Source organism: Lutra lutra, chromosome 4, assembly GCF_902655055.1.
Source record: "Lutra lutra chromosome 4, mLutLut1.2, whole genome shotgun sequence".
Lineage (NCBI taxonomy): Eukaryota > Metazoa > Chordata > Mammalia > Carnivora > Mustelidae > Lutra > Lutra lutra.
In genome coordinates, this window is record NC_062281.1 from 147,348,535 (window position 1) to 147,366,837 (window position 18,303).

At 41.3% G+C, this 18,303-nt stretch overlaps 1 protein-coding gene across 6 annotated transcripts in view; it reads right to left on the reverse strand.

Annotated features, from left to right (window-relative positions):
* Positions 1–18,303, reverse strand: part of NFIA (nuclear factor I A) — a 371,542-nt gene that overhangs the window by 167,307 nt on the left and 185,932 nt on the right. For all 6 annotated transcript variants that reach the window (XM_047728046.1, XM_047728048.1, XM_047728045.1 and 3 more), the window contains exon 3: positions 17,428–17,493. In XM_047728046.1, the coding sequence (XP_047584002.1) occupies positions 17,428–17,493 (66 nt within the window). The remainder of the gene's footprint in view (positions 1–17,427; positions 17,494–18,303) is intronic.

The window sequence follows — 18,303 nt, forward strand, 5'->3', positions numbered from 1 at the left end:
GGCACAGGGAGGGGAAATACCTTCTCCAAGATCAGTTACAGTTACTGGCTCTGAATGTTTTAAAAGCATTTCACAGCCAGGCAAGCCAGACAAAGTCAAGGTTCTGGCCCGGGTTTCCCATTCCTCTTCCACCTGTGTACCAGTCGAAGATCAAATACATACTTACTTACTTACTTACTTACTTATTTATTTATTTATTTGAGAGAGAGAGAGAGAGAGAGAGAGAGAGCCAGTATAGAGAGGGAGAGCCAGAAGTAGACCCTCCACTGAGTCGGAAGCCTGACGCAGGGCTCGATCCCAGGACCCTGGGGTAATGACCTGAGCCGAAGGCAGACACTTAACTGACTGAGCCACCTGGGCACCCCCTCAAAGTTCAAATTAGAGGACCACCCACTCTTCCTTTCAAGAAACAGTTCCTCCAGTAAGAAAAGTTATCAAAATCATCACTTCAAATTTCACCCACTTTCTGGACCCTACAAGATCATGAAAACGAAGAGTGAGCAAGAAAGACACTGTGTCTTACATTTATGCTTTCCCATAAAGTATAGGTTGAGTTCCTTGTTAAAATAACATGAGTTGGCCTTTCTTTTCACACGTGTATTTGCTTAAATGCTTGCCCAGAGTCCACTTCTATTTATTCTTGTGTTCCTTTCTACTGCTCAGCCTCTTATCATGCAAAGATCTTTTCATGTCCAAGTCCACTCCGCCATAGAGCATGCGTTTTCTCACGCTTGGACTAGTTAGACCTGGCTCTGCCCCACACACCATCTTCTGGCAGAGCGTTGCACTTGGGAAAGCCGGTGATCATGGGTAGATCATCATGGACAGAGGTGGTGGCAAAAGGAAAGGCTATCAAATATGCAGCTTAAATTCCTGCCAGTCCCAGCCAAGACCTGAGGAAAGCCTTTCCTCCCTGATTGGCAGCAAACTTCTCATGCCTGGCCCCAAACACCTCCTTGCTGGGCTGCCTGCTGGCCTCCAGTTAGCACAGGCACCCCATGATCCAGTAAGGAAGACTGTAAGCAGCTGGACTGGCCATCTAGGCACTGAACATAGGAAAAGATGGGCCAGGAAATTCAACTCCTAGCAGAGGCCCACTCAATGTGGACGACATCATTTATGATCTCCCCTGCAGCAGGGCTTTATGGAAAGCTCATCCTGCATACACACTACCCCAGATCAACAGAGATCCCATAAGGCACAAGAGATGCATTTCATTCTGCATGGACAACAGAAGGTCGTTGACCCGGACTACATGATGGGCAGAGTGCTACAGAAAAAAAATAGCAAGTGAGAAAGAACAGCCCTTACCTTCACGGAGTTTACTGTCTACTTTATGATAACCTTGGCCTCTGCAGACACTATTCGGAGAATCACACACAGGAAGATGTCATATTAAAATGGCAATTGTTCTATTCAAGATTCTAAATAAGTGACTTTCCAATCAACTTCACAACCTGTTGGCAAACTGAGGGAAGGATTTCAGTAGCCTTTCAAGTAACTTTCCCATTTCAGGTTATTTGGGTGGAGGATATATTGTTTGAGTGAGTGAATATAATGTGTGAAGATTCAGTGTGAATATTTCTGTAGTTCACAGTAAACATGAAGAAATTAGAGATAAGAACAGTCAAGTCACAGAAATTCATGTAATGTGCTTATGCCCCAAATGAAACTGTACTAGTAAATAGGGTCAGGGTGGCTGTGTGCCAACAGGAAAATGTGGGACTGTGTCTGCCCAGTGTGCTTCTCACTGCGTCCCTCAGGCTTGAATTCTGTAACAATTTAAACTCAACAAATGGATTTTCTCTGATTCCAACCCAGCAGGCTAGTACCTTGGCTAGCAAATTCACCAGTGCCATGCTAAGCCTTCTTTTCAATATTTACAGAATAAAAGGCAATTTCGGTTTTAGCCTTGAGCACATCAGATTTTGACAGCTTGGAAATGTCATCCTTAGAGCAAGGACTTTTCACATTCACAGAGTTCTGGCTCTAACTATGCTCTAAATGCAAATGCAAATATCCTTGACCAGAAAACCTTGAGCATCATGTTCTAAGAATGTTAGTGAGATTACATGAAGTTCTTTTTAACTGTATTAGTTTCCTTCCAACATCTCCTACATTGAATTAGAGTAAAGTAGGGAAGGCCTGGGTTTGAAAGGTGGATGCCAAAGAAGTCACATTTTAATTTCGTCTCCATCTCTCCCTTCTGGATGTTTTCTATCTGCTAGCCAGTCAGTCAGCAAGTGTCATTCCAAGGAAGGCTTGCTGGATGACCGGCCATTCAAGAATGAGACAGGATACAACTGGTGTGTTGGATGCTCTTTAGGAACGCCATGCCTCACCCAAACGGAGCTGTATGCAATGGGTCCAATGTTCTTTTTGCTTAACAAGGACCTTGTATTTTCCCCTCTCACACATAGAGAACCTAAGAATCCTATTTATTAATCAAGAGTACTAGAAATTGGGATGCCTGGGTGGCTCAGTGGGTTAAAGCCTCTGCCTTCGGCTCAGGTCATGATCCCAGAGTCCTGGGATCGAGCCAAGCATCAGACTTTCTGCTCAGCAGGGAGCATGCTTCCCTTCCTCTCTCTCTGCCTCCCTCTCTGCCTACTTGTGATCTCTGTCAAATAAATAAATAAATAAAATCTTAAAAAAAAAAAGAGTACTAGAACTCACTGATTAGGAAAGTACATCGATGGTACTTTTTTTTTTTACCGACAAAGCAAACTCCCAAGAAGATAAATGCGCAAAATCAAAGGAAATAAAAGATGGTGAAACTCCTGCATTTGCAGCTTAACAAGAGCAAGAAGATGCTCAGAAAGGAGAGGGTAGGAGAGAGAACGGACTGCTGAGGTAACATGGCACAGTGGCCCAAGTGGTTTTTAAGAACATGATTGTTTAAAATCAATGTCGAGTGGTTCGTGTTCTGACACATAAGCTAGGTGCTCCCTCCCCAACCCTGTTACCCTACAACTTCACCAAAATCAACTACCGACATAATTTCTCTGTGGATACAGTATAAACCTATAAGAGAGGGACTGAACCCAGCACTGGGGGTGTGGGACCTGGAAGAGAGCGGCTGTGGAGAAGATCTATCACTTAAACTAACTCAGCAAATGCAGGAACCTAGAGCTACAAGGGAACTTTAGCCTGAAAGCCCTCTCAGAAATATGCAAAAATCCTGCCATAGACTGTAGATATATTTCTTCTGAGTCTGGGATGGGGGTTTTGAGCTCATTCTAAGGGACCAGGAGACTGTAGGTACCATCTGGGAATCTTCATACACTTCAATATTTAGATTAAATATCTAATAAATCACGTCCATGAACACCGAAGACTTAACTACTGCTGTCTCTTGCACAGCCTCCAATCACTCATACCTGCCTTCATCATGGGCTCCACACACTATCCAAACACCTTCAGGAAAACACAGTCACTTTTGATGGCAAATATCTGTTTAAATATCTGTCTTCCTTGCTAGAACATGTACCCAATGAGGACTGCATCTGCATCTCATTTATCTTCACATCCCCATCACCCGACACAAGGATTAGCACACCTATTAACAAACACAAGTATGACTGGGCAAGGATGAACTGGAAGGAAGAGAAATTACCTATAATTACGTATTCTCTTTCCCTTAAAAGACATTAAAATCCGAAGGTGGTGGTTACCAGGATGGGGGTTGGGTAGGAGAGATGCTGTTTGAGGATGCAGCTTTGCAATTAGTAGGTAAGGAAGTTCTGGAGACCTAGCACACAATACGGCGATTATAGATAACAAAACTGAATTATGAACATTATTAGGGACTAATTTTAATTGTTCCCAACACTAGAAGACATGGCAATTATGCCACGAGGTAGAGATGTTAGCTAAGGCTATGTCATAGCCTTACGAAATGTGACATGGGAGTGTAGTGGCCTGCATGTAATCACTGTGTTGTATACAATAAAACTTACACAATGTTGTATGTCAAATATATCTCAATTTTAAAAAAAGACTCTGAACTCCCAAGGACAAGATCTATTCATTCACTCATTTACTCACTTATTCACTCACTCTAAAAATACTTCTCGAGTGCCAGGCATATGTTTGGAAAACAACACAAATATGATATATACAAATATATACAACACAAATTTCTGCGCTCACGGAGCATCCAGTTAAAATCGTGGTCTCCTTGAAACACGTTAGGGGTACCTAAAGAAAACCCTGGGGCTTCTATTCAGATTTATTTTGCATCCTCTAAGAAATACTCATGAACTGGTGATTAATAATGCCATCTCTGTCACTTGGTACCTAGGTCAGATGGTGATGTGTCATCTGTAGCACACAAGGTGCAGGAAAATTCTGCACACCCACTCTCACTGGTTTCACTTTCGGCACACTCTGACATATTACTGTTTTCAGAGGCCAAGATTCGGTGGGAGGGACTGACAGGTCATCTCATTTTAACTAGTTAACCACCATCACCAACCACCATAGGTATGCCATCGCTGTTGTTACTCCCTAACCTCAGGTTTGTTATTTCCCTGGGAAGAGTGGAGAGAACAGATAGAAAACACACTGAAAACCTTATGATGCAAGTGACTGGAGATTATGATGATTGCTCCAAAACATTTCAGGGCACCTCACTATCCATTCATTATCTCTGTTTCATCTCAGACCTTCCCTGGGAAGATGGAGTAGCACTTTATTTACCTCTTACTTGCTGTTGACCATGGACTTGTGCCTCAACATCCCTGAACCTTATTTTCCTTGTCCTCTCAGAACTATTATGCCAAATTAAGATATCCAAATGATTTAAAGTTTCTAGTACATAATATTATTCAACAATGGTCCGTTCTCCTGCCTCTCCTATTGAGGCATAGGAACAATCCATACGGAGAGATCTGAGGCTAGAACTCAAATGTTCTGCACAATTATGGATGATGTGGCTACCCAAACTTTCTCGAGCTCCTGTATTCCAAAAGTGTGCTTTCCTGACCACTTCATGTAGAGAAGTGCTGTCTCAGTCTCCTGCTTTGAGCTGCTTTCACCCTTGACCCTCACTATCAATTCTGCTCAGGTAGAACTGAATTCAACAATATTTATTGAAAAAAAATGAACAGAGGAATACATTATAAGGGGATGATGGGCAGCCCATCTAGACTGACTCTTACTGGCATCTGCTTTTCCCTTCTTCTCTCTCCTTCCATAAGACAAAGTTAAGGGCTATTATTCAACCACTGGTCTATAACTGAGGCTTCTGTATCTTTTCTCCACTAGGGAATCTTATATATAATATTTTCCCATCATGGAGCCTATTTCTCAAAGTATTTAACTAGCTATCTTTATTAAATAATGGATAATTCATCTCTCCCCCACCTTTTATCTAATGAATCTAAACTATGAATCTCTGTACGTGTAAGATAACCAGTGGGTTCACAAACGGTGTCAAAAGCAACAACCTTCAGCCTGCCTAGCTTTTTCGGGAGGGGGGGGCATAATTTCTTTTAAGATTTTTCTTTTTGCCTCCTTCGGGGACCACCAGTTGGCAACCACTGGTCAAGAGTATGTTGGTGTGTGCTGAGTTTTACTTAAGTGGATTTCATGATATCAATTTGCAAATCCACTAGAACTGAAAGGACATGCATGTTCTGAACACTGCTACTCTTAAAACTGGCTGGTGCTTTGACAACAAGGTACTTCATTGTCCCCCTCTCTGTCGTTAAGGATCTTACAGTCCAAAGCTGCAAGAATGCATTTAATGGAAAAGCTTTCACTTTGGGCAGCATTTGCAATTTTAAGAGAAGATAAACCTCTCTATGGAGTTAACATGATCTGTGAATACGGGACATACTAGGAATCAGATATCCTAATGAACTTGGTCTTACTCACTTGAAATGGAGAATTAACCGATTCCTTTAAATAATTCAGAAAACTAAAATCAAAGGGATGAGGTACAAGTTTTGATTGTACTGCATAAAAAACAGGGAACAGAAATAAACATTTTATGTTTCAATAAATAGATTCCTACATCTATTGCCACTGAAATACTTTCAAATTTATTGGCAACCATAATTGTTTTATGCATTCGACAAACATGATGGCATCTGGTATTAATACCTTACAACTCATCTCATTTTATACTCTCCATCTCCAGCAGAAAAACCGAGTGAAAATTTAGTCCACTGCTGAGAACTCTCCATTAAAGAATCGAGGACTCGTAAGACTTGAGATGGTAAGGAAAAAGAGTAAAGAATCTTCATAAGAAAAATAAGAATGTCATTTTGTCCCCCAAATATCGGAGGCAAGAAAAAAAAAAAGTGTGTTCTGGATTGCCCCCTGGCATATGGCTCACATCTATGAGGCAATGAGGTAGATAAAAGAGAAGACGGGCTACATTTGATTCTACTACGGATTGCTCCGGGTCCTGGGTACTTCACATCCCTGCATAGATGCATACATAAAATCTCCACAGGAACAGTCCTGCTAGTTCTGAGGACATAATTAAACCTGTGGGAACCTGGGCAAGGCTGAGGCAGATACCTGGGAGGATGAGATAAGGAATAAAGGAAGAGATGACAATCCCAGATGAAAGAAAAACAGGAGGAAGGAAAAGGAACCAACATTGTTTAAGCTCAAAACAAAACAGCAGCGAAAACACATTTCCTGGGAAGGTGATGACATCCCACCTTACAAAGGAGGAAACACAAGTCCAGAGTTCAAATTACTCGCCCAAATTGACATAATCAATAAGTTATGGAACCAGCAGTTGAATACCGTTTTTTTCTATGATACAATGTAATGGATAAGCGATGAGACTCTGCAGTTGGAGTAAGTTTGGATACACTTTCCACCCTCTGGACGGTGGACAAACTATTTAAATTCTTTGTGTCTCCGTTTCCTCCCATGTAAAATGGGCACGCCAACAGTACCTTTTTCCGTAGGCTTGTGGTAGGATTAAATATGGAGAGAACTTCCAGCGCAATGCCTTGCTGTGGTGTCCATGAAAATGACCCATCAGATGACGTGCTACAAGGAGCATGATTGCCTGATGACCCCAGCTGCCATCCCTCTGTTCGAAGGCTACCCTTCCTCCAGGATATCCCAGCCAATGACTAGGTGGGAGAATACTAATGCAGACCCAATCCAATGGGACACAGAGAGAGAGAGGGCGAGCACGTGTGCATGAAGGTGGGGGGGGAGGGCAGAGGGAGAAGGAGAGAGAGAATCTTAAGCAGGTTCCACGTTCAGTGCTGAGCCCATTGTGTAGGGCTCGATCCCATGACCCTGAGATTGTGACCTGAGCCTAAACTGAGAGTCAGACACTCAACCGACTGAGCTACCCTACCTCCGCATGGGACACGGAACCCTTAAAACAGGTGCCTTTGGCTCAAAGACTCTCCACTGGCCTGTACAAAACTTTCTTGGAAGCTTAGTGCTATGTGAGAGTCTTTCAACAAAATCCTCCTTCCTTTCCCATCTCCTTCCACAGGTATCATGTCAATACTGTGGTGTGAAAGCTCTCCCAGCTGACTCTTGTTCCCTCTCTTTATATTTAATAGGCTTTACCCCCAAATGAATCTGAGCACCAGTACTTCTATCAGGGGATATTCTTCTTGGAAGATCCAAAGTAACAAGCGAGCACACAGAAAGTCCACAATGAATGTAAGCTATAATCATGATTATTATCACCAAAACCATTATTTTTATCATCACCTTGCTCGAAAGCCCAGTAGAGTTTAATCCCAACTTTGGAAACTGTTTTCCTTGAACCTGTGAGCATTATTCTGTATTTTGAATGGGAAGGTTCAAAGATGGCACTATGTTTTTGTAACATATTCTGACAATGTTTTGTCACACCTAGCAAAACAGTCCTCAATTACAAATGAAAACATATATATTTCATTTCCCGTAGAGCCCATGAAAAATATGGTACCTTCTATTTTCAAGTCTGTCTGAAATGCCTTTTGTCTACTTCACCTTTGAATGTGGAATTTCCCGGTACTTTATTATTTGACTGATTTTCTACTTTCATCATCTTTCATGAAGCAAAGAATCTGCTGATAACAAAATCTTGTAACAAAGTATACTTCCTCCGCATTTTTTCTGAAGAAGTGACTCACAGACTGTCCAATGGCTTACTTACTCAATTGCTATCCCATTAATTAAACTTAACAAATTTACTTGCTTCGGTTGAATGGCTCTCAACTACCATACTGTATGTAGTGACTGTGCCTTACAAGAGGTTTGTTGTTCCAAGATAACTAACTACAGGACCAGGTACCAGCAGATGCAGAAAGAATGGAATTTAAGTAGTCAGCTTGTTAGAACTTTGTGGTCCTCTTCCCCCAGGGTTCATTTTCAGGGGCTGAAATTCCAGTGATTTGACCCTTCATGATCAGTGACATTATCACCGACTACTCAGACCTTTCCACATGCTGCTGTTACTACCACACACCAGGCTGTGTGGGGAATCAGGACCGCTGGCCAGATAAAATATAGGAGTGAATTTAGATAGACAAATACTTTAAAAAATGTTAAGTATACCTATTTAATACTACAAAATTAGTCATTGTCGATTTGTATGAAATTCAGATTTAAGCTGGTGTCTTCTATTTTTATTGCTCAATCTGGTAACTATTAGGGAGAAAAAGAAAGCTTCATGGTAAATGTACTCAAGACCTGGGGGCTTATGATCTAAATGGTGTCATGAGATAAGGGATAAGCTGGAAGCCCGCAGATTTAGACTTCCATTAAATGAAAAAGGAATCGTTTGCATGAGTGGGTATGTGAAGTCAAGTATCCCATGTAAGTAACTCAGCTTTTAGTATTACATGCATAAGGAAAAAACCTTTGGGGATACTAAAGGATGTTGCCATGGTAGATGAGAGAGTCTCTCTTTGGCAACGTTACAAATCAGGCCTTTGTCTACAACTCCACGCTAGACGCTATGCTTGCTCTGCTCTGAACATTAAGTATCTCACAGATCATAGGGGTTGGGGATATATTTATTATATCAAGAAATGAATGGATCTGGTACGTGCATTCCGCTGTAGAGCATATCATAGCTTACCAAGGAGTCTGCCAAGTCCTTTCCTTGGCCTCGAACGCCCGGTACCATTTCATTTCCTGCTTCCCCCATCTCCAATTGCTCTCTCCTTCCTTCGTGCCCATTAAGCCACACTGACCCTCTCACTGTTCCCCCAGCCTCCCTCAAAGCCTTTACATTTACTGACCTCTCTTTCTAGGCAAAGTCCATAATGTCTGCATAGTTCTCTTCTTCACCTTCTTCAGGTCTGAACTCAAACGTCAACAGTTAAAGGCCTTCCCTGACCACACTATGTAATAGCTATCATGTCCTCCACTGTTCATCTCCTTATCTGTCCCTGTTTTTCGTTGTAATATTTACTATCACTGGGCACATTATGTATTAGTTCATCATCTGTCTCCTCCCACCAGAAGGTAAGGTTTTCTCTGTTTTGTTCAGCACAGTGATCAGTTCTTAAGATGCACTAGATAAATATTTGTTGAATGGAAGGATGAATTAAGCCTTTTCTCCCTCACCAGACTATCGAGTCCTCAAGAACAGGATGTCTCATCCATTGCTATATTCCCTCCAAGCATCCAGTACATTGTCCAAATGCACCTAGCAGATTCTTAGTAAGTATCTGTTGAATTACTTATGAGAAAATTGAAGTACAAAGTCTTTAAGTGACTTGGACAACTGATTTTCTCCTAACAGATGCTCTGTGTCAGGCTTGTCGTGGCAACTCTCCTTTGCTAATCTGACCTATTCAGAAGCCGTGATTTGGCTTCTCCTTGCTCATCTCTTGAGTTTACAAATGCTGCTTGCTGAGAAGCTCTCTGGTTGCAAAAGATCTACAGAGATCTAAGAAAACACTGACTATCCTTCACGGAGAGACTATGGGAAGCCTACTGCTACTTGGTTGGGCCTTGCCACAACATCCTTTCCACCCCTCTCTTTCGCTATGCACCATATGATGCCTGCAGACAAGGCGTATGAGACTCCCCTGCTCCCTTTGGGTGAAAATCAACCATGGATAGCAGTGCACAACTGAGATGGGGCCGAGTACTCTGCAGTAAATATTACCCCTCCCCCCACCTCTATTTGAGCTATCCCAGTAGATTTCCTTAACGACAAGCTAATGCCAAGGGAACAGAGTTGCCTGGAGCTGAGTAAAACCTGAAGAAGAGAAAAAGAGTGGGGAAGCTGTAGGGAAGAAAAGGTGCCAAAAATCCTTGTGGCCACATGCATTTTTTTAGCAGACAACTAATCAATCTGGATTAGTGACTCCAAATCCCCAAATAAATTATTTATATTACATTCAGTTTTCTAATATTATCCACAAATGGATAATTCCTTCCAAAAAAAAAATAATGTACAGGTTTAAATCAACAAATTCACACTCCAGTGTCAAATCTGACCCTATTATTTGTGGCAAGGAAAGCTCATACACTATTCCTGACCCGAACGAGCCTCCCAGACAGCTCACCGTGCTGATTTTTAATTGATGGAGACGTACGCTAAAGTGACCATTAAAAGTACCCTGTAGGTCCTTCTAAGGTCCTTCTCTGTCAAAGGGTCCTCTCTGAGTTGTTCGGGCTCAGATTACAGGGAAAACCGAACAACAGCAGATGGGACCACAGACAAACACCAGGTGTACCTTCTACCACCCTGTGACTTGATGACGGCTCCTCATTTGCTTTCTTTTCTGAGCCCAATTCAAATACTACATGAGTTCTATTGCTTCCCATTCTTGGACTCAAGATCTATGGATAGATTTACAGAATCCCATATAAATTATAAATAAACATTTAAAGATGCCTTTCTACTTAGAATGTGACATCCAATAGGCACTCAAATGATTGTGTCTCCTGGGATAAGAGTTACAGGCACAAATGATTTTGAGGACCAGAAAGAAATCCCTTTATTTCTTCTTTCTTCTGTAACTATTTGTGTGTGAGGAAAAGGGTGGGGAGGGCAGGTGGCGGAGAGAAGATGTTTAAACTAGACCACCCATCCAGTCCATTTGAGAATTTAGACATCAGGGAACGTGGTCTAAAACACTCCCTATTTTGGCCACTAGCCAACCACTTAAAGTCTGTTCAGCTAGTTATCCTCTATATGTAGACAATAAAATACCCATAATGTGTGAGGTAAACTACTTTTTAAGAACGACTACAAATTTCCTCTTTATTTTTCAGTTGAAAGAGCTCCTTATTGACAGTGGGTCCTGTGGTAAAGTTTAACCTGGTCTACACTGTGGGATGCACGTGGGGGTGGGGGTGGGCTGAAGCCTGCAACCTCAGTGGGTACCTCATCTTTCAAAAGGCAAGATCCAAGAATTTCCTTTGTCTGGAGGCATTTCTAAAGAGCCTGTGCAAATAATGATGGGTCACATCTGCTACCAATATTTAAGAAAGCACGATTCACCTGGACTCAGAATGACATTTTAGATCAAACTAAATTCTGGTTCTCCAGTCTCTTAAAGGAGAGAGACCAGCTCCGTCACATTGCTGAAAATTCATCAGTCCGAATTTAATTATTCAGATCTGGAAACCAGAGGCATTTAGGTTTGAATGTCTCCCTAAGTTGGGACCTTTACATGGTTTAGAATATTGATCATTACTGATATGGCTGCTATTCTGGGGGTCACTCCACTGAGTCTGTCCCTGCAATGTTTTTGGAACAAACACTGCGGAGAATAACTGTTGCTAGGTAATCGTCAAAGAAATTCATGCAAATGATGAAATATTGATAAATTATATTTATAAGTCAATGATGCTACAGTGCTCCTGCTTTCCCAGGAAAGTGCAAAAATTATAAGGCTGTATTGCCTCCAAAATTCCTAAAATGATCCCATTAATCAAAACGGTTCCTAAAATGGGTAATCCAACCAGTAGTAAGTAAGAGAAAATTCTTAGGGTTTGGAATTATGACTCTTATTTTGCCTTTCTGCTACATATTAATATTGTAACACTGCAAGATACCCCCTATATATTTGAGGAGGTAGTGAAAAAACGTGAAAGGACAGGGCCTCCAAGGTGTTAAGAGCATATTATCAGACAAAACAGTGTTTATCCGTAAGAGAAGTAGAAATTTACAGTTCTCTTCTCTCACCCCCAAATTACAAAGTGGATCCCACACATAAAATCTAAAGCCAGCAAATTAGTAGTTTTGAAAGTTATTTCATAAGTATTGAAATATTCAAAATACTCAGAGAAATGGGTTAATGGATTACTAGGGAGATGTGATTGTGGTTGGAGTACATTCCTCCTTCATCTAGCAACGTTTAGCAACAATATCTAGCATGGCAATACAAGATGGAAATGACACAAATGACGTTGGTGACCAGGAGAGCCACACTCAACCAATTCTCTAGGGTGATTTTCAAATTGGCAGGTAGAGCTGGAAATTTTCAAAAATCTGGGGCAAGCATCATGATTAATGACTTTCCACTGATTGCAAAGGCCCATCTGAGGGTTTACGCGACCAACATATGGGCGACCACCAGACAAATGAGGAAGAACAAACATGATTAAGCCTGAAGGAAATAATCCAAATACCAACCCTGCTTTCCTGTTATAAATATCACATTTTAAAAACCACGAAGATGAGGTTATTAATAGTAGTTGGTGCAGGTGATGAGACAGAGTAAATGCGGCGGTGGGGAGTGGGGGAACATGTGAACACAGCTTTCCTTTTTCTGGCAAGGGAATCCCATATTTTCTTCTTTTTTTCAGTGGAGGGTGTTTTCGCAGCAAATCCCAGCAGGGAGTGTGCTTTGAGCGCCAAAGCTGGACGACGCCATTCTCTCAGACAGGGACTCAGTGTGGCCCTACAGATGCATGACTTGAATTTAGGAGGGTTATCACATAAGCTTTTCCCTCCTTAATGACTGACCTGAAGCACCACAGAACACAAGCTTTAGGGGACTGTTCACAGGTCCTGTAAATACTGAGCAGTCACGTCAAATGTTCTGTCCCTATAAAAACTGTTAATAGCAGCCAAAGTACCTGTAGGGAATTCATGAAGGTGGCTTGAGTCAATGTTCTAAGTCGAAGCCCAACCAATAAGGCTCACCGCCTTCAGAGTCTCTTGCAAAGCCAGAGAGGGGGTTTCGGCAAGAAGCAGAAGAACTAAACGTATAATTCCCGACAGAGCTGAGAACTCTGTCAGGATTTCATCCCCTATGGTAAGCAAGCATAAGCGAACAGTATAGTACTTCATAGCTTCGTTCACACCTGCTCACGCGGGAGAGGCAGAGGTAGCACGATCTACCGTGGACATTAGCAAAGCCTCTGGCTTTGGCTTCCTAGCGCCATCGGTTATATCTGCGCATGTGCGCCCACATGTCCGTGTGCGATTCTCCCCCACAGCCAAGTTAGATTTTTTGCATCTCCGTTTTTCTTTTTCTTTTCTTTTCTTTTTTTTTTTTTTTTAAATTTTTGATATTTGTTTCTTTAAGAACCTTTTGGTCAATCAACAGTCAGCAGACACTCAGAAAATATTTGGGGATAATGAGAACATATTCATCTACTTATTAATTCTATTCATTAAGCAAATAAATACCAGGTACCTGCTGAGGTCAAGGCATAGAACTTTACGCTCTGCAAGATTTTTTTTTTTTTTTAGATTTTATTTATTTATTTGACAGACAGAGATCACAAGCAGGCAGAGAGAGAGGAGGAAGCAGGCTCCCCGCGGAGCAGAGAGCCCGATGTGGGGCTCGATCCCAGGACCCTGGGATCATGACCTGAGCCGAAGGCAGAGGCTTTAACCCACTGAGCCACCCAGGTGCCCCCTGCAAGATTGTTTTAAAAGGAACTGGTCATGAACCCGACCCTTAACCAGCTTATAGTTTTTAATAAGCCAGATTCTACGTGGTTGGTGCCAAGGAAAGACTCAGCTAAAATTAAAGCCATCTAGTTGGAGCCCCTTCTTTCCAGAATCACCTTCTCTGGGAGTGCTCATTCTGAAGGTCCTGGCAATTCTGTGACTTCTGTGGTAGTCAACCAGGAGGTGAACAGACCGTGAGAAACAGTTCACACAATAAAATAGATGTGGCACTGTGGGGACTGTAGACAGATAAAGGAGACTCATATCTGACACTTCAGAACATAGTAGGTACCTACAAAAGATACCTCTCTAATAAAAGTCTTGGCTTCTTTCTGACACTATCCCCCTTCCATTCCAAACCTCCCAGCTTTTGGCCTCTCCAATATGCATGCTCTTTACAGATATGAGCTTTAACTAAGAGTAATAATGGCTACTTTTCTTTGAGTCCTTACTAGGAACCAGACATGATGCTGTTTCATGTACGTATTCTCCCTTTTAATACGAAGTATGTTCTTTTAGTATTCCTATTTTACTGATAAGAGAACTGAGTTTGGAGCAGCAATTGATTCCAAGTCACCCAGCCATTATTTCATCTGAACTCAGGTCTGTCCAATTCTAGAGGCAGAGTTTTTAATCATTATATTATACCCATTTTGAGTTTCAGAGATTCTGATATTTTATCTCTGGGCTTCAAATAATTCCTTCAAAATTCCCATCTAATACTCTAATTGGACAAAGATTTGTTTCCTTTTACAGTTGAATCTTAAGGGAGTACAAGAAAAGAAAGCAAAAATTCCACAGGAAAAAACAGACTAGCTGGACCGGGAAAAAACAGCTGCATCCACTTTAGGTAAAGTTACATGGCCTAGTTTATGGCTTTGGATGAAATGGCATGTTGCCATTTGTCTATTCATTCTCCATGGTTTACTAGGAAAATACCATTCGTTTCCCATTACCTTTCTCCTCAAGAGCCAGGATAAAAAGAATATGATTTCCCCTAGCATATATACATAAAGAAGATGTAATACGTTCCCACTTTAATTGAAGACCAGAGTCAGTCGCTTCTTCACCCACCAAGATTCCCAAAGTTCTTAGATGTTGGTTGCTACATTTATGAGAGTTGCCTTTTTAAAAACAATAACAAAACAAACAAACAAAAACCTTTTAGGAACTCATCATCCATAACCTGGGTAATGAAAAAGAAAAATCACTCTTGGAAGTTGTAGAAAGTTCTAGTTTATGGCTTTGGAAAGTTCTCCTCTAATGCACTAGAAAGTTCTCTAATGCACGTAAATACCTGGTCCTGAACTCTTCACTTCTCTTCCTTTAGGGATTATGTGTCTTTAGAAAAGAGGTAAAATCATGTTTCCTCCAATCACTTCATCTGAGATCGACAAAAGGCAGGTAGAGGAAACTGAGTGGGCTGCCGTTCCTCTAGGCTAAGCTTCAATCAGAGTCATCCAAGACTAAGCAGTCTCTACTTCTTTTTCTTTGAAATACAGAGAAGTTTGAAACACTGAAACCTATTACTTTCTCCCCCAGATATTAATACTTTCTTTGAACTTACACAATCCTACCCACCCCCTCTTCACTCCCAAATAGTATCGTGAATCCTTGAAGTAGCACCAAGTAATCTGGGGTTAAAAGTGAACTTGGCTAATAGCTTTGCCTTTGGCCAAGAAATCCAGGCTCCATCCTGGTTGCTTTTTGGAATGGGAAATGCACAATATCGGTATTACAGGCAGCTCCAGAAAGGCATGCCAGGTCTCTCTCATGCTCTCGATTTATATTTGCATGTGAACAGCTTGTCGGCCATTTTATGAAGACAGATGAATCGCAGGCCTGCTAGAGGGACGGCCAGCCCTAAATACACGAACCACATACCCGTACAACCACGAAGTTTTAAAAATGAAATGAGAGTAAAATGAGTATCTCTAGACACAACTTCAGGCAGATTATATAGAAGTATGATCGATAAACAAAACATTTAAAGTATTACCCATAAGGTGGAAAGGAAGGATGAAACCAATGTATAAATATATCCCTTTAAAAATTCAACTAATAATAAGATAGAGCTATTTATGACACTAAAGACAAGACTTTGGGGGGGGGGTGTCTCTCTTTTCTTATGCTTGCTTTGAAGAGACACCTTTGATGAGGAAAATACCATTAAAACACTAGAATAAGAAGAGGGATAGCCAGAGAGTCCATATTTAATGTCAGAATCCAGCAATGAAATCAAGAATTTCCCAGGCTTGGGAAATGAAACAAAGTCTGTAGTGAGAGGATATCTAATGTGGTAAAAATCCTCCATCCCACAGCACCAACATAATTCAGTTTACCTTATCTGTTTCAAAAGATCAGACGGAGATCAAAATGGAAAAATATATAGCACAACAAAGGAGCGACCAGAGGAATGAGATCATTCTAAGTAGATGAAAATCCAATATGGGAAGGGATGATATGGACAAGAAAAATAACAAGTAATATTGAAGAGCTAACCATTCTTTATAAGCTATATGAATATGTGCATCTTATTTAGCTCTTCACGTAGGCTATTATATATTATTACTGTACTATTTTAAAGATGAAGAATAACTTTATACCTTGAGAGGTTAAATAACCTGATCAATGTTACAAAGGTAAGAAATAGCAGAGGCAGAATTTGAATGCAGGCCTGATGCCACAGCTTTTAACTGCGATGCCGTGTGCCCTTCACATGCCCCTGAAGGTCAAGCCTCCCCATTAGAGTCTTTAGTTCTATCACTGAGGAAGAGCACTTTGGAATTTTATGAGATGGTATCCGGGAAGGCACATAGTACAATGTTCAGCATATGATAGGGACTGCCAGTTCACTTTTCAGTTTTTACTGAAACTGATAGTTTTACTCCATCTTAAATTCCAACCTGTAACAATCTATTTTGTACTTGGAGCGTATACCACAGATCCAGTATTTCACTGGATACTCACAAGAGTATACGTAAGAGTATATATAAATTTGTATATAAAGTGCGCTTTCTATGTTAATCAAGTTTCTGCAACCGAAAATTTATATAATTATACAATTTAGAAATTTAATACTGTCATGTATCCTTACTATTTTATTTCAGACAATTTAAAGTGGAAAATCCTTCAAAGGCGGAGATCATTTTCTGAAAGCAATTAGGAAAGGGCTGAGCTCTGAAAGGCTACGAAAGTATCTGTCAGTTGATGACCTTAAATCACCCATGAAGAAGGTGGTGGGGCATTTGCCACCTTAGAAGGAACTAGAAATCAAACAGAGAGGTGGCGGCTCCTCGCTTGTGCTGTAGAAGATTCGGATTGGTAAATCAACCCTACCTCTCACAGCCATCAGTGTTCCTGGAAACTAAGGTTCTCATGAGTACCCTGATGGTGTTTGGGAGAGGAATGGAGGAGGGCTCAGGCTGCTAGAATGATCCAGAGACCGCCTTGAGTCATCAAAGCTGTTCCTAACTATGAGCTACCCATAGGGCAGAACCCAAAATCCTTGAACTTGGTTGGCTCTTGGCTACCGATGGACTCTGAAAGCAGCAGCTCGAGTCCCCAACTAAACTTACCATTTTCTGGCTGGTCCTTAATGTCAGCGTCACTTGGCTGGCTGGGACTTTCAGATTGACTTGAATCTGAAAAACATAAAAATACAGCCAAAAATTACAGGGTCTGCGAGGGAAAGTGGATCAGAGGTGCCAGACTTTCTCAAAAGGTTCAGCATGTAACTAGGAACAAGAACGCTATGGGAATGACAAGATGAATGAGGGGAAAAAAAGTCGGGGAGGGGGAAAGAGAAGAAACGGGAGAAAAGCAGCGGCAGCAGCAGCCCTGTGCCTTTGGAGAGGAGGCTCCGTTCTGGGTACACCTCCACGGCGTCTGGCTTGTGCCAGATCATAACTTGAAACACTTCAGAAACCATTCTCTTACAGAGAAACCATTTCCAAAACTGCTTTTCTTCATTATTTATACACGAGAGTCTGATAAAGACTTCATCCTTCATTACACACATCTGAAGCTTGATTCAGAACATAATAAAGTGTCAAAACATATTTTGAAGCTGGTATATAAAAGCAACCCAAACAACAGTCCTGTTGATATTTAGCTCTGTACTGCGGCAACACACTAAGCAGACTAACGCCACGAAATACGAGAGTCCTAATACTCTAGCACGTTCACTTGAAATCACAGGATCACTCAAAGGCATCTTTCCGAAAGAGACGTGTTGCCTCCGCTTTACAAGTATGATTTTCCTCTGGCACTGATGCCTTTGAGAGCTCCTAAGAGGACTCGTTTGCAAAAACAGATTCTTGCACACCTTTGTTGAATTCCATTCATTTTTTACCTAAAAAAAAATAAGCATTTCTAAACTAAAAAAAAAAAAAAAAAAAAAAAAGGCTAAACGGGACCATTTTTGGCAAAGTAACATTTAATTTTAAAAATGA